The sequence below is a fragment of the Chrysemys picta genome, chromosome 20, assembly GCF_011386835.1.
Source record: "Chrysemys picta bellii isolate R12L10 chromosome 20, ASM1138683v2, whole genome shotgun sequence".
In the NCBI taxonomy this organism is placed as follows: domain Eukaryota; kingdom Metazoa; phylum Chordata; order Testudines; family Emydidae; genus Chrysemys; species Chrysemys picta.
The window spans coordinates 24,387,462-24,409,049 of NC_088810.1; the positions used below are offsets into that span (position 1 = coordinate 24,387,462).

At 62.3% G+C, this 21,588-nt stretch overlaps 2 protein-coding genes and 1 non-coding gene across 50 annotated transcripts in view; all 3 read left to right on the top strand.

Annotated features, from left to right (window-relative positions):
- The window catches only part of UBAP2L (ubiquitin associated protein 2 like), a 49,087-nt gene extending 38,594 nt beyond the window's left edge, over positions 1 to 10,493 (top strand). For 17 of the 48 annotated variants that reach the window (XM_065573784.1, XM_065573802.1, XM_065573815.1 and 14 more), the window contains 8 exons: positions 703 to 756; positions 1,432 to 1,513; positions 3,775 to 3,992; positions 4,089 to 4,194; positions 7,944 to 8,011; positions 8,515 to 8,712; positions 9,149 to 9,199; positions 9,897 to 10,493. In XM_065573784.1, coding sequence (XP_065429856.1) covers positions 703 to 756; positions 1,432 to 1,513; positions 3,775 to 3,992; positions 4,089 to 4,194; positions 7,944 to 8,011; positions 8,515 to 8,712; positions 9,149 to 9,199; positions 9,897 to 9,992 — 873 coding nt within the window. In that variant the 3' untranslated portion in view covers positions 9,993 to 10,493. Of the gene's footprint in view, positions 1 to 702; positions 757 to 1,431; positions 1,514 to 3,774; positions 3,993 to 4,088; positions 4,195 to 7,943; positions 8,012 to 8,514; positions 8,713 to 9,110; positions 9,200 to 9,896 lie in introns of all 48 variants that reach the window. The other 31 variants (XM_065573779.1, XM_065573801.1, XM_065573790.1 and 28 more) reach the window with 8 other exon arrangements.
- Positions 1,202 to 1,339, top strand: LOC112060086 (small nucleolar RNA SNORA58). The gene has a single exon (XR_002889373.2). It is a non-coding gene; the product is annotated as a small nucleolar RNA SNORA58 (small nucleolar RNA).
- Positions 10,494 to 16,394: 5,901 nt separating the features above from the next.
- On the top strand, positions 16,395 to 18,541 carry LOC101948241 (pro-interleukin-16-like). The gene is made up of 6 exons (XM_065573716.1): positions 16,395 to 16,595; positions 17,003 to 17,101; positions 17,236 to 17,285; positions 17,338 to 17,477; positions 17,558 to 17,677; positions 18,219 to 18,541. Exons 1-6 carry the CDS (start codon positions 16,395 to 16,397, stop codon positions 18,371 to 18,373), a joined length of 765 nt encoding a protein of 254 aa, XP_065429788.1. The 3' UTR covers positions 18,374 to 18,541.
- Positions 18,542 to 21,588: the final 3,047 nt, after the last annotated feature.

The window sequence follows — 21,588 nt, forward strand, 5'->3', positions numbered from 1 at the left end:
CCTGGTTCCCAGCCTGGTCAGCCAGCAGCACCTATTGATCCAAGGTCCCTGGGAGCAGAGGTTTGGAGCAGTGCCAGCTCCTTGGTGGGTTAACGTGCAAACAGCTGGAATGGGAAGTGGGCAGCAGTGGGGCACTAGGACTCGCCACAGAGCGTTCTCCTTGCGGTAGAGAAGCAGGAGCCGTGGAGCACTGATTGCAGTGCCTGTACTGGGGAATGGTGTCAGAAGCTGGGGACCAGGGTGACAGACTGAACCAAAGATCTTAGCCGAGGTGCTCAGCTTTTCCATACCGGCCACCGTTCTGTCTGGTGGTTGTGAGGTGCCCCCCTCGGTCAGGAGCCCACAAGCTTAGGTAGGTGTGTGTGTGTGTGTGTGTGTGTGTGTGAGAGAGAAACTAGAGAAGTGACACATTTGCGTATACAACTTCTGCAAACTACTTACAAGCTGGGATTGTCCCACTGATATTTGATGAGCCCTAGAATCCCACCTGGCACCACATCGCACAGCAGCGAACTAGAGATCTTTGGCCAGGTCCCGTAGCAGTTTCTCTCTTTCCAGTCACTCTGTCTCTTGTTGTCGTGGGGGGGAGGGGGCTGGTCTTCATCCTTGGTCAGATAATTATATGGACATGGTCTGCCATGGCTACTTGGTAATGAGCTGTACGATTTGTGTACCTAACGCAATCTCCTGCTCCTTTCTTAGCCACAAGTGTATGGTTATGACGACTTGCAGATGCTTCAGACGAGATTCCCATTGGTGAGTACGTAAAATAAGATCTGTAAGGCGCTTCTCTAATCCTAGCAGCCGGCCTGCGTCTCTGGACCTAACCAGTGAATCCAGACAGGCATACCAGGTTGTAAAGTATTGGTGAGAGACTAGCAAAGTGCGATTCTGTATGTATACAGCTGTGGTGCTTTCTGTAGAGGTCAGTCTAATCAATTTGATCAGTTCAGCTCCTTCACATGTTCTCGGGCACTTGAGAATCAGCAGCATTAATTATTGGGAGAGTAGGTTTATGAAGCAGTCCAAGCAAGCCGAGCTCTGCTCGCTGTGAGCAGCGGATGGCGCTGGCTAGACTGACTTTCTCCAGAGAGAGAGGGACTGCTTGCCCCCGGGATGCGGCACGTGTTCTGCAGAAGGGAAGTTATTCTTATTCCCGTGGCTGTGATGCTGCAGGTACCGTCCTGGTCCTTTAAAGAGCATGCATACCAGTAGACCTTTTCTAGCTCTTCTAATGGCCAGACAGGGGGGATGGTAAATGCAAGAGCAAATCCGGAGTTGCTACCAGATGCGATCAGCCTACCATGTGACTGATTTGAACTGCATGACTCCAACACGCTGGGCTGTTGCAGCCTGGAAATCCTGTTTCTCCAAGAGGCCCACCTTTGTAACAGTATGTAGCTCAGTGCGCTTTCTCCATGTCTCTTTCAGGATTATTACAGCATCCCATTCCCTACCCCCACCACCCCGCTGACTGGAAGGGACGGCAGCCTGAGCAGCAATCCGTATTCGGGTAGGAGAGAGGCCCTTCTCCCTCGGGTTTGGGTGGCTGGGCTATAGTGTGAGCACTGGGGCAGTGTTCTCTTCTGAAAGCAAAATCTCCAGGTGCATGAGGTGTGAACACTGCACCTGGAAGCAGCCACGCAGCGGAGCTCTTAGATTCTGGATGTTCCACGTGGCAGGCTCTGCTGGAGTCTCTCCCAATGAGCGTGTGGCATTGCCTGTGCTTTGCTCACCCTGCACTTAACCTGCCGTGCTAGGGAAGGGCTTTGACATCAGCCGCTTGTTTCTGAGCCGACTCGAACTCCTGCTGTTCGTTGTAGCTTCCTGTGCACTGCCCCACTGGGACTAGCACTGCGCGGTTCGATCCTCGGGAGTGTCGGGGTGGCTAGCGGAGCAGGCACTGCCTGTGGCTTGCGGTGGTTATCCAGCTTAGTGGCTTTGTTCTCTATTGGTTCCTCTGATAATCCCGTTTCTGGTGTGACCATGACTGGACACCTCATTGCAGTAAAATGTCTAGAGGGATCCATTGAGTAGGCAGGTGAAGAGCTGCTTGTGTGGCTTGGCAAAGCCGTGTCTGAGCAGGGGAAGGTGGAGGGGGTAGAAACATAGGAGGGACAGGAACGCTGAGAAGTAACAGCATGAAATTCAGACTGAATAGCTAGAAAATCAGCTCGTTTTGGCCGTGGAAGAGTCCCAAGGGAAGAGTCCGGTGGGGCATTTAAAATCTTGACTGGGCAACACACAGGCAAATGCGCCCGAGGGGCCAGTCCGGAGCTGGAATTAGGAGGGGCCACCTGGCCTAAAAGGGGCTTCCCGTCCCGAGGCCTGCAATTCGCTCCTTTAGCCGCTTGTCTTTGCTTTCCTGGGCATCACTTCAGCCCGCTGAGCTCAGAATCCCAGCCCCAGGCTTCTGGGCTGTCGCCTGCAGCATTTGCCAAGTTAGCACTGGAGCCATAATTCGCGTTTGTGGTTGTGCTGGAGCGGGCTCTCGCCGAAGTCACTGCCTTACTGTGTGCGCTCTGAATGGGGAGAGTGTTTGCAGGGAAGAGCAAGCAGGTGCTCTTAAAGAAATGCAAATGGAGGCTTCCCAGACCCCTCTGCCTGTGCCCAGTCTGCAGGGCCAGCTGCTGGCAGGAGCAGAGGAAGTGATATTTGCGAGTATTCTCTGCAGGTCATGGGGCCTCTGCAAGGTTCTGGTTCTCTGCCATGGCGTGGAGAGGATGGAGGTGTGAGCAGCACTGTAAAAAGAAACTCTTCACGTCTTCAGCTAGTCAATAGCTGACTCCCGCGTTCAGTGAGATCCGAGCACCAGGCAGCTACTGGCTGACGGGGCAGGGCTCTTAGGGTCTGTCTACACTGCGCTTTAGACACCCGCAGCTGGCCTGGGCCAGCGGACTCAGGCTAAGGGGCCAGTGAACAGTGGTGAGATGCTTGGGCTGCAGCCTGAGGTCTGAGACCCTCCCGCCTTGCAGGGGCCTAGAGCCCGGGCTGCAGCCCAAACGCCTACATGAGCCCAAGCCCGCAGGCCCCCTGGCGTACATCTACCCGTGCAGCTTGGGATCGCTGGTGAGCTGCTGCTTTGTCCTGGGCCTGTTCCAAGCTTCGTTTGGAATTGCCATAAACTCCGGGACTCTACTTACGAGATCCTGGCGCTCAGGCTGCGAGGGGGGCCTGGAGGAGTCTCTCCGACAAACCCCAGTGTGGGTGGGCCTCGCTCGCCCTGTGCGGGGCTTGGAGTGTGAAGGCCATAGGCTGCTATAAGGGCTTGAAGCACTTTGGCAGGACACTACGTCGTGTAGTTTAGCCCCTGGGGAGCTGGTTACAGGAACCCCTCTCCCTTTGGGGTCTGCTTGCCGGTTGGTTGTGAGGGGCACAGAGGACAGGGGCTTTGGGGAAAGCAGTCGGTTTAGTAACTGTCCAGCCTTGCGTGGCTGCTGTGTGCAGAGGGGTCCGAAATGAGTTCTCTCCGTGTACCAGGCCCCTCTGATTTAATGGCTTGGAATCCTCGAAGGATCATCTGGAGGTTTGGGCGGGGGCCTGCGTTGTGTTCCTGGCTCTGCAGCTGTCACTCTGAGCCTGGGCAAGCCAGCTCCCCTCCCTGAGCCTCGCGCAGCAGGGCTAAGGCTCACCTGTCCCCCACGGGGGGGCGAGGCCGGTTGTTGGCAAAGTTCTTTGAGATCCTTGTGAAAGGTGACAGTGCAAAGCAGTCGCTCACGTGTCTGTCGCTCAGCCCGGCGGCCTCGTTCCCACCTGTATCCCTCCCCGCTCCAGGTGACCTCACGAAGTTCGGCCGAGGCGACGCCTCCTCCCCTGCTCCAGCAACAACTCTGGCGCAGCCTCAGCAGAACCAGACGCAGACGCACCATACCACGCAGCAGACGTTCCTGAACCCAGCTCTGCCTCCTGGCTACAGTTACACCAGTCTGCCATACTACACAGGGGTACCAGGGCTCCCCAGTACCTTCCAGTATGGGCCCGCCGTGTTCCCTGTGAGTGCTCCCCCTTCCCATGCCTCGGGGGGAGGGGCAGGGCGTAGGAGCCTGTCTGGCCCCGTGCTCACCGCCCTGGTCCCTTTCTTTCTCTAGGTCGCTCCTACCTCTTCCAAGCAGCATGGTGTGAATGTCAGCGTCAACGCATCAGCAACCCCTTTCCAGCAGCCCAGCGGCTATGGCTCTCATGGATACAGCACTGGTAAGAGACATTCAGTGGCCAGTCAGTTGGTACGCCTGTAACATGTGGAGGGTTGTCAGGGGGTCACAGGAGAGGAACCGGGCAATTGTCCTGGGCTGGAACAAACTAGTCCACTGAGCCTGCCTGCTCTGGGCTGCTGGGCCGTCACAGATGATGCCTTTCGGCATTGGGTCTCTCCAGGTTGCTGTTGGAAACAAAGTGCTGCTGCGGTCTGGACAAACACCACTTTCAATCCCAGGCCGGGAGATCCATCAGAAATCATCCTTGGGTTGAACTGTGCCAAACGTCCTGGGACTGACTTCAAGAGCCCTGGAGCTGGGGTGGCCGCTTATCAGGGGCGTTTACACCTCATGGAGTGGGCGCCTGCTGGCTAATTAGAAGCAGTGCTGTGGAGTCCTGGGTTGAACGGCGACGTCACTACCTCCGAGAGACAGCCCCCGACTCTGTAGGGAGTTACTTGTTCCTAGATGTACAATTTTCTATTCAAACCCGTTTTATTCAAATAGCCCAGCTTACCAAACAATCCGGATTGCACTGTCGGACTGCCCTGGCCTCCTCATTGTTGATCACTCTGCCAGGCTCTGTTTCATCATCAGTGACTTTATATTTGTTTCCAGATCACTGGTGAAAATGATGAACAGGGTCCGACTTAGTACCAATCCCACAGAAACACCCATTGACAGCTACTGTTTGAGATGTCAGCCGGTTCTTAATCCATGTAACGTGTACCCCACGGGAATTGTATAGTGCCAGTTTTTCCATGAGAAAGTCGTGGGGCACTAAGTCAGACACCTTCCAAAAGTGTATTACATCTGTGCATTTACCTTTATCACCCGAACTTGGAATCTCAAGGAAGTAAGGCTTGTTTGACAAGCCCTATTTTCTGTAAAACCAGGTTGACTGGCATTATCATATTCCTGTCCTTGAATTCTTTTTCAGTTGAATCCCGTATCAGCTTTTCCATTATTTTGTCTGTGATTGATGTCAGGGTGCCTGGCCTGTAGTTACCCAGGTCATCCTGCTTGTCTTTTCTTGTTTTAATGTTGGCACAATATTCGCATTATCCCAGGCGTCTGGAATTTCTCTAAGATTTCTGCCCGTGTGTTGACAGGCTGGGCTTTGTCTGACACCAGACAGTATGTGCTGTCTCCACTGGGCTTTGACAAATAGCAGGTGTCTCTAGTGTTTGTGCCCAGCATCAGGGTGAGAAGGCCCAGCTGGTCTGTGTCCCCCACCATGACCTGTACATCAGAGTAATTCTTGCTGCTGCGCTGGCCCGGTGAGTCCGCTGACCCTGCCCTGGCCTTTCCAGCCTGTCCTTGGTGCACTGGAGGTGGGAAATGCACAGGCCACGCTTCTTACTGCCAAGGTCAGCGCTTAAGGCCAGGGGACTTCTCAGCAGCCTGGAACCTAGATCCATTTCTGCCCCTAGGCCACTGTCATCTCTCTTCCCCCAAGACCCTGAGCGACGGCACCTATTGCTCTGTGTGCCGAAGTCTGGACCTGGCATGTCGTTTGCTGGGAAGTTGCGAGCTGAAGTGAAATCTCCGCCCATCTGGTGAAAAATGTGTTTGTGTGTGTACTCAGTCCCCACGAACGAACGTTGCCTACAAATCAAGGGCTTTAGCTAGCACTGGGCCTGGGCGTGCGTTAGACTTGCCCCGCTCCTAATGAGTGTGGTGTATTAAGGGGCTACCCTGCCCTTTCTGTGCCTTGTGGGGGTGGGAATGTGTTTTGCCCCTGCTGTCCCCAAAATGCTATGGCCACAGCCCTCTTGCTCTCAGCCCCACCTCCGTGGTTGCAAAGCCCTGGCTAGTTCAAGAGATGCGGAAATGTTCCATCCCCTTCGTTGTGGCATCCAGGATATCCTGGAAATGTTGGGCTAGAAGGGACTTCAAGAGGTAATCAAGTCCCGCCCCTGAGCTGAAGCAGGCCCAAGTAAACTTAGACCAGCCCTGACTGCTGTTCGACCAACCTGTTCTTAAACCTCCTCCCTCGGACACTCATGACGGAGCTTAACTCCCCTGAGAGCTAGGAAGTTTTTCCCTGATCTCACCTACATCTCCCTTGCTGCAGATTGAACCGTTACTTCTTATCCTACCTCCCGTGGCCGTGGAGAGCAATTGATCATTGTCCGCCATGTAACCTCCCTTCATGTATTCAAGGACTATCCGGTTCTTAATCACTACGCTCTGTCATCGTCTCTCAGGACTGAATCTGCCCAGTTTAACCTTTCCTCCTAGGTCTGGTTTTCTAAACCTTCCATCATTTTTGTTGCTCTCCTCTGGACACTCTCCAATTCTTCCACATCTTTCCTGAACCAGCCCCCAGAACCGGACACAGGATTCTGCTGAGGCTTTGCAAGTGCTGAGTAGAGCTGGGACAATGACCTCCCGTGTCTTACGTGCGACACTCCTGTTCTCACTCTGGGGGTATGAGCAGCCTTTTTTCCACCTGCATCCACTCGAGCCCCCAGGTTCTTTTCAGCAGAACTACCACCTAGCCAGTTATTCCCCACTTTTAGTTGTGCATTGAATTTTTTCCTTCCTAAGTGAAGGACTTTGCACTGTCTTTATTTAATTTCACCTTGTTGATTTCAGACCAACACTCCAATTTGTCATGGTTGTTCTGCATTCCAGTCGTCTCCTCCATCGTGCTCGCAGCCCCTCCCAGCTTGGTGTCATCTGCATGCTTGATAAACACGCTCTCCACTGCGTTATCCAAGTCATTAATGAAAATATTGACTGGTATCAGTCCCAGGCCTGTCCCCTGCAGGACCCCACTAGATACACCCTCCCAATCTGAGAGCAAACTGCTGATAACTCCTTTGAGTTCAGTCTTCCAACCAGTTCTGCACCCACCTTATAATAATTTTATCTAGACCACATTTCTCATCGGAAACCCGAAGAAACTGCTTTGGCAGCGAATTGTTCTGTTCTGGGAGCCAAGAGCTGCCTGTCACCCTTTCCTGATTGTCTCCTCCTTGACGGATCGTCCCAGAACCAGATCGAAGTCCACTCCAGTCAGGATCCTTGCAGCAGGAGTTCTTCCTCTTGTCTGAACAGCTTTGCTAATTCTGCAGAGCCACGCTCCCCATCGGAGCTGTTCCCTGTACCAGCATTAGCAAGGTGCCAAACGGCTCCACGCAGGAGGGCTGGGATGTGGACTGAATGCTGGTGTTGGGCCATCTCAGCGCACCCTTAGTAGTGCTGAAGCTACCCGGCGACAGTGCGTAAGCTCTGCGGGCATGCCCCTAGCGGCGCGTTCAGCGGTCTCGGGAGCACGCACCAGTGGAACCGGAGAGATGAGGAAATGGCAGCTGTTAGAAATGGATGGCCGTGGATGGCCAAGGTCAACCCCTCTGGGGACCGTTGTCTAGAAGGACAGAGCTGTCGTGCCCTTCGTAGGAGCCCTGCCCCTGCCGGGTGCCGTCTGGCACCTCGCACAAAGCGGAGGATTTCTTCTCCTGGTATAATCGGGTTGAGGTGGGGGGTGGGAGCGGGGTGGGGTGTCTGAGGCCAGGGCATTCAAGCCGGGAATGTGACAGATTCTCCACTCCTGAGAAGGGGCTTCCTGCTGCCGGGCGGGGGCTCTCTCCAAACCCCACCTGGAGGGGGGTGACTCTCCAGTGGCTGCATTCGGTGCAGTGGCTCCTTCCTGCCCAGGAGTGGCGCTGGTTCCCCTGGTAACCCCAGGGTGCCCAACCCCTGCCCTGCCTGACGCAGCCTTTTGGATTCCTCCCTCCACAGGTGTATCCGTGACATCCAGTAACACGGGAGTGCCAGACATCTCGGGCTCCGTCTACTCCAAGACCCAGGTTGGTGTCTCGTCCATGGTCTCTGGGCAGATAGTAGCTGTGGGGGGCGCTCCGGGGGGACACGTGTCAGGCTTTGTGAGGACTGCTGGCCTGTCTGGGTGTCTGCAGTGCAGCTGGGAGCGTGCCTCTCGGGCCAGTTAGACACTTTCACTAGCTTGGCTCGAGCTAGTGCACTTCAAACCACTGTGGACACGGCCCAAGCCTCTGCCGTCGTTGCGACGTCCACGCTGGACTGAGAAGCACGCGCCCAGCTGCAGTGTAGACATGCCCCTAATACAGGGGGCTCTGTGGGGCGATTGTCTCTTCTGGCGGAGGAGATCCGGCTGGGTGGGATTTGAGAGAGCGGCCAGGGGCTGGGAAACGTCTCCCCTCTGAAGCAGGCAGGGTGAAGGAGCCTCATCCTGCACCTGCCCACGCTGCGGCCACTGGTGCTGGGGAGACGCAGGCATTTGCCAGGGTGGATCTCCTTGGCGCCCCTCACCCCCGTGGTGTCTCCTCGGCAGCAGTCCTTCGAGAAGCAGGGATTTCACACTGGAACCCCGGCAGCCTCGTTCAACTTGCCTTCAGCACTAGGCAGCGGCGGCCCCCTCAACCCCGCGACCGCCGCAGCGTACCCACCGGCGCCGTTCATGCACATCCTCACCCCGCATCAGCAGCCCCACTCACAGATCCTCCACCACCATTTGCAGCAGGACGGCCAGGTAAGCAGCCCCCTAGCCCCCTGCCGGGTTATTTCCTAGGGCGCTCTCTCGCTCCCCTGGCCCCCCCCTCCCTTCTCATGCCCCACAGCGGACACATGCAGACACGCGGTGACATGCACACGCTCGTTCACGCCCGCACATACACGGCCTGTGAGAGGAAGAGGTGAGGAAGGCCCGGGGTGCACTCAGCTGGGGGGTACTCAGCGCCACCCCATTGCTGCTGGGCCGTACCAGGTACGTTCAGCCATTGCCCCTCCCCCCGGGAACATACCTGGTACGTCCTGACCTCCCCGTTCCTTGGAATGGCGGCTCCGCAGGCCAGCAGTGGAGGGGTTAATTGCCACCCCCACGATCCCGCCGTAGCTGTCAGGTCTAACCGTGGATTTCTATTGTCATAGTTTGTCCCTTTATTTTACATATCCTGGTACTGCAACAGCTTCCATATTTGCAGATGATACTGTGCTGCCAACGCCAGCAGGAGGACCAGGTAATGAACCTCTCTGAATGATAATGCCTTGCCCCCTCCCCACCCCCGCCCCTAGGCCCCTCAGCCCCCGACTAGCCCTTCATACTCTCCCGTACCACCCTGCCAGGCGAGGAGGGAGGCCCTCAGTCAGTAAGTGCACACACACTCACACCCGCGGCACACACACACGCCCATGCTCACCCCCGCCCACCCACCCACCCCCAGTTCCCTGAGCCCCAGCCCTGGCCGAGCCCTCCAGCTGCTGCTGCGTGGTGGTATTGGAAGCATTCCTGGTCCGGAGGAAGATGCACGGAGTGGCTCATGTGGAAGGGGAAGGTGGGGGGTCCCAGCTGGGTCGGGGGCTATGGGCTGGTGTCAGCCTGATGAAAAGCAGGGCCGAGAGAGCCGCTGGGCTGGGGGTGCGGTGCGGGCGGCTGGGCCGTCTCTCTGGGCTAGAGCGGCAGCAGTTTGGCACCATGGCTGCCTTGTGCAGCAGAGCGACGCTGCGGCCTAGAGCTCACCTGGCACGGTGAGGATGGGGCAGGTCACCTGGAAATGGTCTCACAGGTTTGCAGCTTGTGCTGTTAAGCGCCGGTGCGGGACTCCTGGGTTTGAGGGCAAGGCACGTCCAGAGCAGGCCGGGCTCAGGACCCCGGGGATTCTTAGGGCTTCCAGCTCCCCCCAGTAACCCTCTGCTTCCCCTCCACCCCCCCCTCAGAGCGGCACCGGACAGCGCAGCCAGGGCAGCTCCATCCCCCAGAAATCCCAGGCCAACAAGTCCACCTACAACAGCTACAACTGGGGCGCCAACTGAGGCTGCAGCGGCCCTGCGCACCTCGCCACTCGCTTCTGGAAGAGAAACGTACCGAAAACGACAACAAAGGAACCCGGGGAGGAGAGAGCGCCCCCTATCCCCCGGCACAGCGCCAGCAGCCCCCGGGGCAGGCCGGCCACTTGGCTCTGCATTGTGTCTGTTTTCAGCCACCTTTCCTGTTGTATGTAATATAGAATTTGTATTTTCTCTCTTTTTCTCTCTCTCTGCGTTCAGACTCTGAACCGTTTGCCGTAGGGGCCTTTTTTGGTTTTTACTCCTTTCTCTCCCCCCTTCTCCCCACATCCTGCTGCCCCCTGACCCCGGTGGACCCAAAGGAGTGGAAAGCTGCAAACCCACCTACAGCAAACCCCCTTTAATATTAGGAATAAGAACAGTAATTGATATGAACAGCATTGTCCGATGAATTAGTTGAAGTGTTTTTTGTACTGTGTTCTAAATTTAATGGATAAATGTGTCTTGTATATAAAAACGAAAACCCCACGCCGTCCTGGAGTCCTCATTTCCTCCGCACACTCCATCGCTCCCACAAGCCCAGGAGGGTATGTGGAGGGAAACCCCTCTTTCTTTTCAGTTCTCCATCTGCCCCCTTCCCCACAGTGGGCCCCAGGCCAGGTCCTTCCCCTCCCCCCTTGCACGCTGTAAGTATATTCTGCTTTTGGGTTTTTTTGGTCTTTTTTTCTATGCGGTCCAGATCTTGTATTTTTCAGTTGGAACTGGTCACTTCAAATGAAGCCCCCGCGCGGGTTATTTACTAAAAGAGAATAAAACTCACAAAGTGATGTGTGTATTTTTTAATCCCTACCTTCTGAGCCTTGGTCAGGATTTTTGGCCCTGGGCCCTGGAGCAGGTCACAGGTGCTGGCGGGGGGAAAGCAGCAGGCCGGACCCTGTCCCTGTATACTGATGGGTAGTGGAGGAGGCCAGGCCCGCTCCATCTCTGGGCCTGCCTGCCCCCTTTTTGTTTACACCTATGTCTCAACAGCTGCTGGCCCTCCCCTCCGTGGTCCCCAGGCATCTTTGCCCTTTCCAGGGCCCAGGTGCAGGCATGTTCTCCTGCCCAAGACGAAGTGGAAGTGGTCACTGGCTGCGGACGGTGACCCAACGGAACTGCGCTCTCATTAGGAGCTCTTTGCTTAGTCCCCACCCTGAGGCTGCGTGTCTCCTGCATGCCAGGGCCAGGTGGGCTGGCCTGGTCCCTCCTTCCTGCCCCCGTCTAAGGCTGTGCAGGGTTCTGGCCAGAATCCCCCAGGGCCATTCCCACACGTGCCTCTCCTGCAGGGGATGGTGCAGGAGTCTCTCCTGGGCAGGGGCTGCCACCCAGTGGTGACTAATAGACTAGCTCCTGCTGACTTCCCTGCAGGGGGAGGATGGGGGCTGGCTTTACAGCCCCCACACTGGCTGGCTACGGGGCTGCAGAGCCCACACCTGGGCTGGGGTTCAAAGTGCTGGGAGGGTCTCAGCTGCACGGAGACAGCTGTCCCAGCCTCGCCCCAGAGCACACGTCCTCCCCCTCAGTTTTCTCCAAGAGCTGCTGGCTTTTGGGGTCCTGCCTCGCAGCGCCCAGCAATCCTCCTCTCTGACTGGGAGGCAGGAGGTGGGTGGGTTGTAGCCCCATGGGAGGAGCTGTCTCAGGGTTGGTAAACTGACCAGGCAATTGGTTGATCACACCTTGGTTCATAATGAAACCTACTCAAGACCAGAACGCTGACATCAGCCAGGTTTTTTGCTCAAGTCAATCACGTAGTGCAGGAAAATGTTCCTGGGAAGCCGCTGTGTGCAGCGTGGCTCAAGGGAAGCTACGTGCTTCCCCTGGGAGCATTCGTAGGCTGATGTGACAAGTTGCAGAACTCTCTACCTGCCCCTAACGGCCGACCCATCTGTTTGTTCCGTTTCCTTCACTTCTGGTTCTGTCCCTGCCTTTTCTTTGGTCTGGATACTCGCGTTCCAGGTACTGATCCGGTCCCCCGCTTGTACCAGGGCAGAACGGTGCTCTTTGCACCTTTGACAAGTTTCCTGTTTTCCAATACCAAAGCTGATGTCAGCATTGCAAAGTGCTCTGGGCTTCGCAGCCCTTTGGGCCCTGGACTGGTTAGAAATCCCTATGCCCCATGTAGCGCCCTGGCCATGCATGCTGGCGTACGTGGTGTGAATAACACAGATTGATGTAATCTATGTGAGCCTGACACATAGTGATCAACCCGCTGGGGGCAGGAGCTGCCCCTTCCCCAGTCGGGGCTTTGCAGGGGGTGCGAGGGCGTGCCGGCGAGGGCGTGCCGGCAGGGCCCTGCCCCGGGCCAGAGCTGCGTGTGGTGGGGGCTAGGGACATCCAGGCTGGCCCGTGGTTCCTCGAGGGGAGTGGCTCCCGCCTTGTCCCCAGTTGGTGCTGTGCAGGGCCCCTCAGCAGTGGGATTCTGTAGGTTCCAAGCTGCGCCCCAGGGGGCAGTTAACCCTTACTAGGGCTCGCTGGGCCAGGGGTTAATGGTGCTCAGGGTGGCTGTTCCTGCAGCAGCAGGACCGTGCAACGAGGGGCGGGGGGCAGACGGAGTGAGGGGGGAGCTGTGGCCCTGACACCTCATTGTCTGACAGCCCCTTTACCGCAGCGCGGCTGCACCAAGGGGCTGCAGACACCTCCCCACGCAGCAGGCCCGTGGCGGGCTCTGTCGAGAAGGGAAGCGGTGGTGGCTTGTCCCCAGGCCCAGCGGAAGCAGGCGGGCAGGAAGTCGCCCCTGCACCTTGCTGAGCTGCCCGCAGAGAGCCGGGCGGGGGGGGCGGGGGCTGCCTTTCTAACCCAGATGCTGCTCGGCACCCCACGTGCGCAGCAACGGCCTCTTCCGGCTCCGGGCCGCCTGGCGGTGCCCCAGTCGGGGAGGGTACAGCACCAGCTCCCTGCATCCCCAGGGCTGGGGCTCTTCTGCAGGGTAAGCCTAGGTCAGACCTGCTGGGGGTGGGGGGCAGAGACTGACAGAGACCCCCCGCCCCTTCTGCCAGCGGTATTGGGGGGAGGGCAGATCCCATGTACCAGTTGGTGCCTTCCCCATTGGCGGGTTTATCGAGTGTACCCTGGGCAGCTGCTCAGGAGGTTGGGGGATGGGGACAGGGGTGAGACGTGGGGGGAGGTTACCTGGCCCCTCGGCGGTGTGTTTTGGGGGAGGTGCCGGGGGGGGCAGCAGAAGGCCAAGGCTGTGCCCGCTCTGCCCCCTGTAATCACAGGAGCTGGGTGCTGCATGGCAGGGACAGCAGGCCTAGCCTGTCCTCATGGCCGTGTGTCTGCTCTAACCGTGCGCTGCCCACAGCACCGGGGAGAGGGGAGGTGCTGCCTCTGGTGCGAGAGGGAGTGAGGAGACACCTGGATGAACCCCAAAGCGCCGCATCCTGGCTACTTGTGATGGAAGGTGCCTGGCACTTCTCTGGACCCATGTCCTGGCCAAATGCCCACTTGGGCGGCTCCTCTCCCATCCCTTGGTTCCCCGGCAGCTGGGGTGGGTGCATCCCTGCCCTCAACAGCTGGCTTCAACAGGCCCATTTAAGACACGTTGCCCAGCTCACCATCAGACAGTTCAACCCAAACCTCCGGCCTCTCGCTGCTCCCGGAGAGGAGCAAGGAACAAACTCCGCTGCCCTCTGCACACAGCCAGCTAGGTCCAGCGCCCGGCTGAACGCAAACAGGCCGCGTGCGCTTGGGGTCCCATGGGCGGGTAGAAACGCAGCAGGGTCTGGGCAGACAATGCCCATGGCATCTGGGTGGCCGGTGCCCATCAGGCCGTGGGGATCCAGGCTGCAAACTTGCAGCAGAATAAAACCCGTTTTATTTATTTTTGTAAATCTCATTTAAAATCTGCTGCTGTTTTTTTTTTTTTTTTTTCAAAAATTTTTCCCCTCTAACAAAACCTGGCTCTGGGTGCTGAACGACCCCCCACCATCCCGTTCTCCCTGTTCTCCGGCTGACGTGTTGCATCCTAGAGGTGGCTGAAGCCATCCCTGGCTCGTTTGTAAAGTGCTTCTGGGTGCAGGATTCAACTGGTCTGGCTCGAGTCCTGCTCACCCAGCGGCGGGCGCTGCCTGCCCTCTCCCAGAGCCTCATCGCTCTCGCGGGCAGCCAAATCCCAAAGACACTGGAGTTTGCTCGGTCCCAGGCCCATCCAGAACACGAGACAGACGGCGCCATGCCTGCCCCTGGTCATGCGAGGGTTAAATGGCTCCCTCCCACACCAGGGCAGGTTCTGTCTAGATGGCACCTTAAATAACTCGGTGGCTGCAAAGAGCCCGGTAATGACACGCTTGGGGGCGTGAGACTCCGGTGGGGGAGTGCCCAGGCCAGGGCCTGTCGCACGGAGACGGAGCAGGATCCAGGGAATCAACCCCCCTTTGGCCTCTGCTTCCAACAGGTCCAGGAGGGACGCAGCGGCCCAGGGCACCTCCTCAGTCGCTGTCCCGGTGCAGGCGGGCGAGGCTGGGAAGCTCCGTCACTCTGGGAAGAAGCCCAGCGCATGGGGGAGCATCCCCCGAAGATGGACATGCCGGGATTGGCCGGGGGAAGCTGATGGATCTAGCAGGACCAGCTACAAGGGATCCAGCGGGATCAGTTGGGGATCCCCCAGCCGCGCCGTGGGACACGGACTCGTAGTTTCCTCACCCGCTGCTGGGAATGGAGCCAGACGCTGCCCAGCCCCCCTGCCCGGGACCTGGCCAACCACGGCCTAGGAGCTGGGCCACCACCGCCAGGCCTTGGCGAGCTGGGAGCTGTGACGTCCTGCGGGGGCCGGGGCCCTCCCCGCTTTTCCGAGTGAGGCCCCTGCAGGAGGCGTCGGCCCCGAGGGCCCTTGGCCTCCCGAGCCTCGGCCTGCAGGAGCGGATCAGGTTCTTCCAGAAGAGCTCGGCCGCAAGCGAGGAACCCGGCCCCCGGCCCCGCAGCCCCAGGGCCCGGGGGCTGGGGCGCCAGGAGCCGAGGCCCAGTGGAAGGGACTGGCCGCCCCGCAGGAGTGAGGAGAGAGTCCCGTCCAGCAGGGGCCCAGCCCTGCGTCCCAGCAGCGCCAGGCCCCCTGCCCAGAGGGAGCGGATGGAGCCAGCTGGGGAGACACGGCCTCCCCCCGGCGGGGGCAGGGGCAGGGGCCCCAGCGTGGGGCCAGGCTGCTCCGTCAGGGAGCAGGTTCGCTCCTTCGAGCTGCGCTTCGGGGCGAGCCAGGCTCCCTGTGCGGCTGCTGCCCCCCGGGGCAGGGGCAGGCTGACGGGGGCCCCAGCAACCAGGCCCCAGCAAAGCCGGGCAGCCTGGGGCAAGGAGCAGGAACCACGGCCCCCTGGGAAAGGGCAACGACTCTCAGCCCTGCCAGCCAGGCTGTGCCCGCCCCAGCCGGAGCCACCAGCCCCTGAGCAGCCCCAGGGTGGCAGGAGGGCCGGAGCCAGAGCCCCGGGGCTGCCCCAGCCCCCCACAGACGCCGGCAGACCCGAGGCGGCCCAGGGGGAAGGTCCAGCTGGTGAGGGGCTGCCAGGGGTCAGGCCTGCTGGGGGGCCATGCCAGAGCCACCTGCCCAGGCGCAGCCCCCTGACATCCTCCCCGCTCCCCGCAGAGGGCAGGGCCTCAGAGCCGCCCACGGCCCTGCCCCCCACCCCCTGGGGCCTGGGGGAGTCCGACGGGGACCACTCTGACTCCACGGAGTCCTCACTCAGCGCCCCCAGTGAGCAGAGCCAGCCCGACGGCCGGAGCTTCGCCCTCAGGTGGGTAGCCGGGCTGGAGCCAGCCCTGGGGTCTCCCCATCTCCCCTCCAAGCAGTCCTGCCTGCCAGCCGGGGCCTGGGGAGCTCTCGCCCCCTTTCTCTATGCCGGGGGGCCTGGCACCCTGCCGGCACCAAAGCCAGGGTAACCCAGGGTGGCTGGATGTGGGAACGTGGCACTGAGAGCCCAGTGCCCGCCACCCTTGGCAGAGCCGGGCAGGGTCCAGGAGCTGAGCGGGAGGGGCAGGGAGCAGGGCTCTGCCGGGATGGGTGAGGGCCTTTGGGGGGCAGCTGGGGTTGGTGCAGGGTCCCTGAACCCTAGGGAGATGGGGCAGTGCTGGGGGGTGGGGGATGGGTTCTGGGGGGCAGTGCTGGGGGGTAGGCGTGGGTGCTGGGGGGCAGTGCCAGGGGGTGGGGGACGGGTTCTGGGGGCAGGGTTGGTGGGGAGCAGGCGTGGGTGCTGGAGGGCAGTGCTGGGAGCAGTGTTGAGAGGTGGGGGCAGGGTCGACTGGGGGCAGGTGTGGGTGCTGGGGGACAGGGGTGGTGCTGGGGGGTGCTGGGTGCAGTGTTGGGGGATGGGGGGCAGGTGTGGGTGCTGGGGGGTGCTGGGGGCAGTGTTGGGGGATGGGAAATGGGGAGCAGTGCTGGGGGACAGGGTTGGGTGCTGGGGCACCATGGTGGGGCGGGCGCCTGGCCGTGATGGGGTTTCTCCTGCCCCCAGTGTGGCCGAGCTGAGGGAGTTTGGCCTGGACGAGGGACACTCGGCGTCACTGAACTCCAGCCTGTCCGGCCTGTCCATGGTGTCCCTGATCTCAGCCCAAGACCTGGAGCAGCTGCTGGAGGAGGTGAAGGGCCTGGGAGACGAGAGCCAGCAGGTATGTGCTGCCCGAGAGCGCCGTCTGCCCGTCTGTCCCTTCACCCCGTGCAGGGACCTGTCCTGGCTGGGCCCCGGGCCGCAGGCACAATTGAGCTGGGTTGGGTGGGGTCAGAGTGAGAGGCTTGGGCTGGGGTTCCTCGTTGGGCCGGGGCTCCGGGGTTCCCCGTTGGGCCAGGGCTCCGGGGCTCCGGGGCTCCGCGTCGGGCCAGTTGGAGCAGGGGAGTTAAAGCTGATCCTTCCTGAGGCCTGGGTCCAGCTGCCAGAGGACACAGGCAATGGCTGCAGCTGGTGGGGGCACGTCGTTCCCCAGCCCAGGTGCCCGGGCGCAGACCGGGATGGAGGGGAGCCTTGCCCCCCCTGGGCTCTGCAGAGGCCCCAGCCCCTGACTCGCCTTTCTCCCAGCAGCACTTCCAGGAGATCCAGGTGGTCGTGCTGCACAAGGACGAGGGGGCCGGGCTGGGCTTCAGCCTCGCAGGGGGGAGCGACCAGCACAAGAGGGTGACGGTGAGTGCCGGGATCCCCCAGGGAGCAGCGGGGAGAGGGGAGCCTGGGACCGGCAGGGCCAGCGGGATGACAGTGGAGGGTGGGCCTTGACTCTAGGGGCTAATGCTTCAGCCCCCTGCCATGATTCCCTGCAGATCCAACGCGTCTTTGCCGGCGGCCTGGCCGCCCAGGAGGGCACCATCCAGCCAGGGGATGAGGTTCTCTCCATCAACGGGCACTCGCTGACGGGGCTGCAGCCACGTGGAGGCGCTGCGAACGCTGCACCGGGCCCGGACCGCCCGGCAGGCCATTGTGGTGCTGCGGAAGGGGGGAGTGGATGGGCTCCCCAACGGCTCCCTCCCAGCGCCGGGCCCACAGCCCCCTCCATCAGCACCAGGTGAGTGCGGCCAGACAAGGCCCTGAGCTGAACAGGGAGGGGCTGGCGTCTGACGGCTCCGTCTGTCTGTCCCCCCACAGACACCATGGTGAGGCCCCTGCAGCTGGTGAAAGACGCCAACGGACTCGGATTCAGCCTGGACGGAGGACGGGGGTCGCTGCAGGGGGACAGGCCACTGACCGTCAAGAAGATCTTCCAGGGTGAGAGACCGGGGGGGGCAGTGTAGGGGGCAGACAGGGCTGCCCGGCCAGGGTGGTCAGCAACTGAACCAAGCCCCCTTCAGAGGCCTCTGTGTGAAGCAGGTCTGGGGGGCTCTGGCCAGTGATGGCATTAGAGACCCCAGTGGCCGGCCATGGAGACCGAGGGCATGGGGGGATCGGAGCTCGCCCGGGTGCTCCCTGCGCTGCCCCTGCGCCCTGAGCAGAGACCTGCGGTCTGCGGAGCTGGCAGAGCTGGAGAGGGAGGGAGACAGTGGCGGGGGGTCGCGCTCTGCACAGGAGCAGCTCCCAGCCCATGGCTGCCCTGTGGGTCCCAGCGACTGTGTCATCAGGGAGGCCTGGCTTTACCCTCCCAGCAGCCCCGTCGGGGGAGAGTCCCCCACTGCAAGCGGATAAATCCCCCCGCCCCCTGGGCTCTCCCTCCAGCTGTCCCTCTCCCCATGGTCCCTGGGGCTGCTTCATCACGCTGGCTGCATGTGGCCCCAGCAGCCCCTTGATCCAGGTCCCCTGGTGTCTCCTGCAGGGGGCCCCAAGGACCTGCTGCAGCCTGGGGACGAGGTGCTCCAGATCGGGGAGAGGAGCCTGCAGGGGCTGATGCGGCTCGAAGCCTGGCAGCTCATCAGGGCCCTGCCCATGGGACCCGTCCAGCTCCTCGTGCGAAAGAAGGGAAAGCCCTGACAGCCGTGAGATCTGCACCCAAACTGGACTTAGCCCTCATCAGCGCCGGCGTCTCCAGATGGCTGGGCAGACACATGCCTCCCACAGCGCCAGCACAGAGATGGGTTTCTCTGCGGGGGCCTTGTTTCCTGGGCCTCAGTTTCTCTCTCCATACAATGGGGAACATAATCCTGCCTTGGTCTGGCCTGTTTATATCGTGAGCACTTCAGGACAGGGACAGTCCCCGTGTGACGGGCCCTGGGTTTGGTGGGGATCTGGCAGGACAGGGCCCCTGATCTCGCTCAGGGTCTGTGCCACGCTCAGCACAAGGGGCTCTGGGCCGTGCCCGGCATTTCTCTTGGTGGGGGCCGTGCTCGGCATGAGGGGCCCCGATCTCTGTGGGGCGGGGGGACAAGGGGCCCCGATCTCTCTGGGATGGGGGGGGGCCGCGCCCGGCACGAGGGGCCCCGATCTCTGTGGGGCGGGGGGGGGGGGGGCTGCGCCTGGCACGAGGGGCCCCGATCTCTGTGGGATGGGGTGGGGGCTGTGCCCGGCACGAGAGGCCCCGATCTCTGTGGGGCGGGGGGGGGGCTGTGCCCGGCACGAGGGGCCCCGATCTCTGTGGGATGGGGTGGGGGCTGTGCCCGGCACGAGGGGGCCCCGATCTCTGTGGGGCTGGGGGACAAGGGGCCCCGATCTCTGTGGGGTGGGGGGGGGGGGCTGTGCCCGGCACGAGGGGCCCCGATCTCTGTGGGTCTGGGGAACGAGGGGCCCCGATCTCTGCGGGGCAGAGTGGGGGCTGTGCCCGGCACGAGGGGCCCCGATCTCTGCGGGGCAGAGTGGGGGCTGTGCCCGGCACGAGGGGCCCCGATCTCTGTGGGTCTGGGGAACGAGGGGCCCCGATCTCTGTGGGTCTGGGGAACGAGTGGCCCCGATCTCTCTGGCGTGGGGGGGACATGGTGGGGGAGGGGTGAAAAGTAAACACATAAAAGGCAGAACAATGGGATGTGGGTTTGTTACAAGTTGTTACTTTTATTGTTTATGGTAATTTCCGAAGGGCGGGGCGGGAATCCCGCGTGTCCCGGTCTGACCCTCCCCCTGCGACCTAAACACAACAACGAGAGGGGCGGGGCCAGACAGCTGCGCAGAACCCCCCCACAACGTTTTACGACTCTTGCGTGCTTTGCTTTACGGCGGCATAGGCTGCCTCGGTTTACGGCAGAAGGGAGAACTAGAGCGAGACTCACGACAGTGGCCTTGTTTTTCGGTGGCGAGGTGGACGTAGCAGTACGACGTGGGAGGTTTCGCTTTACGGCGGCGCGCAGCGCGCCCGAGGATTGTGGGAAATCGCCAGAGCGGCGGGCCGGTGTCGCTTTACGGCGGCGCGGCACCAATCGGGCCGGGCTTGACGTGCGAAGGGGGAAGTCGTGGCAGCGGCCGCGCTTTGCGGTAGAGGCGGAGGCGCGACAGAGGGGCCGTGTGGCTTTACGGCAATAGCGGGATGAGCCTTTACGAGCTGTTCCGGGGGTTCTTCGGCTTCCCCCGGGGCCGCAGGTTCGAGACGCGGAGCCGCCTGGACCAGCAACCCCCCCCCCCCCCCGGGTTCGGCCCCCCCCCGAGCCTGTCTCCACCCCCCCCACCCCAGCAACCTCCCCCCGGGCTCGTCCCCCCCCCCCCCCCCCGGCCCAAGCCCAGCTCCCCCTCCGGGCTCGGCCCCCCCATCCCCGAGCCCAGCCCCCCCCCCCCCGAGCCTGTCTCCACCCCCCCGGGCTCGCCCCCCCTCCCCCGGCCCGAGCCCAGCCCCTCCCCCCCGGGCTCGTCCCCCCACCCCCGGCCCGAGCCCAGCTCCCCCCCCCCCCCGGGCTCGTCCCCCCCCCCCCGGCCCGAGCCCAGCTTCCCCCCCCCCCCGGCCCGAGCCAGCTCCCCCACCCGGGCTCGTCCCGTCCCCCCCCGGGCCCGAGCCCAGCTCCCCCCCCCCCGGGCTCGTCCCCCCCCCGGCCCGAGCCCAGCTCCCCCCCCCCCGGGCTCGGCCCCCCCCCCCGGGCTCGGCCCCCCCCCCCGGCCCGAGCCCAGCTTCCCCCCCCCCGGCCCGAGCCCAGCTTCCCCCCCCCCCGGCCCGAGCCCAGCTCCCGCCCCCGGGCTCGTCCCGTCCCCCCCCGGGCCCGAGCCCAGCTCCCCCCCCCCGGGCTCGTCCCCCCCCCCGGCCCGAGCCCAGCTCCCCCCCCCCCGGGCTCGGCCCCCCCCCTCCCCGAGCCCAGTCCCCCCCCCCCCGGCCCGAGCCTGTCTCCACCCCCCCCCAGCCCAGCAACCCCCCCCCTCCCCGAGCCCAGCTCCCCCCCCCCCCGGGCTCGTCCCCCCCCCCTCCCCGGCCCGAGCCTGTCTCCACCCCCCCCAGCCCAGCAACCCCCCCCCTCCCCGAGCCCAGCTCCCCCCCCCCGGGTTCGGCCCCCCCCCCCGAGCCCAGTCCGTCCCCCCCCCCCCCGAGCCTGTCTCCACCTCCCCACCCCAGCAACCCCCCTCCCCCGGGCTCGGCCCCCCCCTCCCCGGCCCGAGCCCAGCTCCTCCCCCCCGGGCTCGCCCACCCCCCGAGCCCAGTCCCCCCCCTCCCCGGCCCGAGCCTGTCTCCACCCCCCCAGCCCAGCAACCCCCCCCCCCGGCTCGTCCCCCCCCCCCCGGCCCGAGCCCAGCCCCGAGCCTGTCTCCACCCCAGCAACCCAACCCCCCCGGCTCGGCCCCCCCCCCCCGGCCCGAGCCTGTCTCCACCCCCGGGCTCGGACCCCCCTGGAGCTCGGTCCCCCCCATGGCTCCTCCAGCCTGAGCCCAGCCCCCCGCATTGCCCCTTCCCGGGCCCTGCCCCACTTCCCCCACCGGGCCCAAGCCCAACATCTCCATCCATCCCTCCAGGGCCCAGCATAGCCCGGCTCGCCCCCCCCCGCCCCCCCATGTCCCCCTGGGCCAAGCCTAGCAACCCCCTCTCCAGGCTCTGCCGCCTGGTCTCTCCCCCTCCCTCTCCGGTCTTGGCCCCCCAAGTCTGACCCCAACCCCACTTGGCCCCGCCTCATCGGCCGGGGCCTGGCCTGATCCGAGCACCCCTCCCTCCCTCCTTCTCTCCCCAGGCCCAAGTCCGGCACCCCTCCCCCACGATGGCCATGTCATGGTGCTCGGCCAAGGCCCCCTGAGGTGCCCCCAGCTCGGGAGTGGGATGTTCCCTCAGAGGGTGGGGGGCCTTCCCCTCA

Excerpts from the sequence above, each read along its gene's own strand:
- LOC101948241 (XM_065573716.1), top strand. The coding sequence starts at position 16,395 with ATGGTGGGGCGGGCGCCTGGCCGTGATGGGGTTTCTCCTGCCCCCAGT. Across the intron at positions 16,596-17,002 it reads TGGGAGACGAGAGCCAGCAG|CACTTCCAGGAGATCCAGGT; the intron begins GTATGTGCTGCC and ends TTCTCCCAGCAG. Across the intron at positions 17,478-17,557 it reads GCCCCCTCCATCAGCACCAG|ACACCATGGTGAGGCCCCTG; the intron begins GTGAGTGCGGCC and ends GTCCCCCCACAG.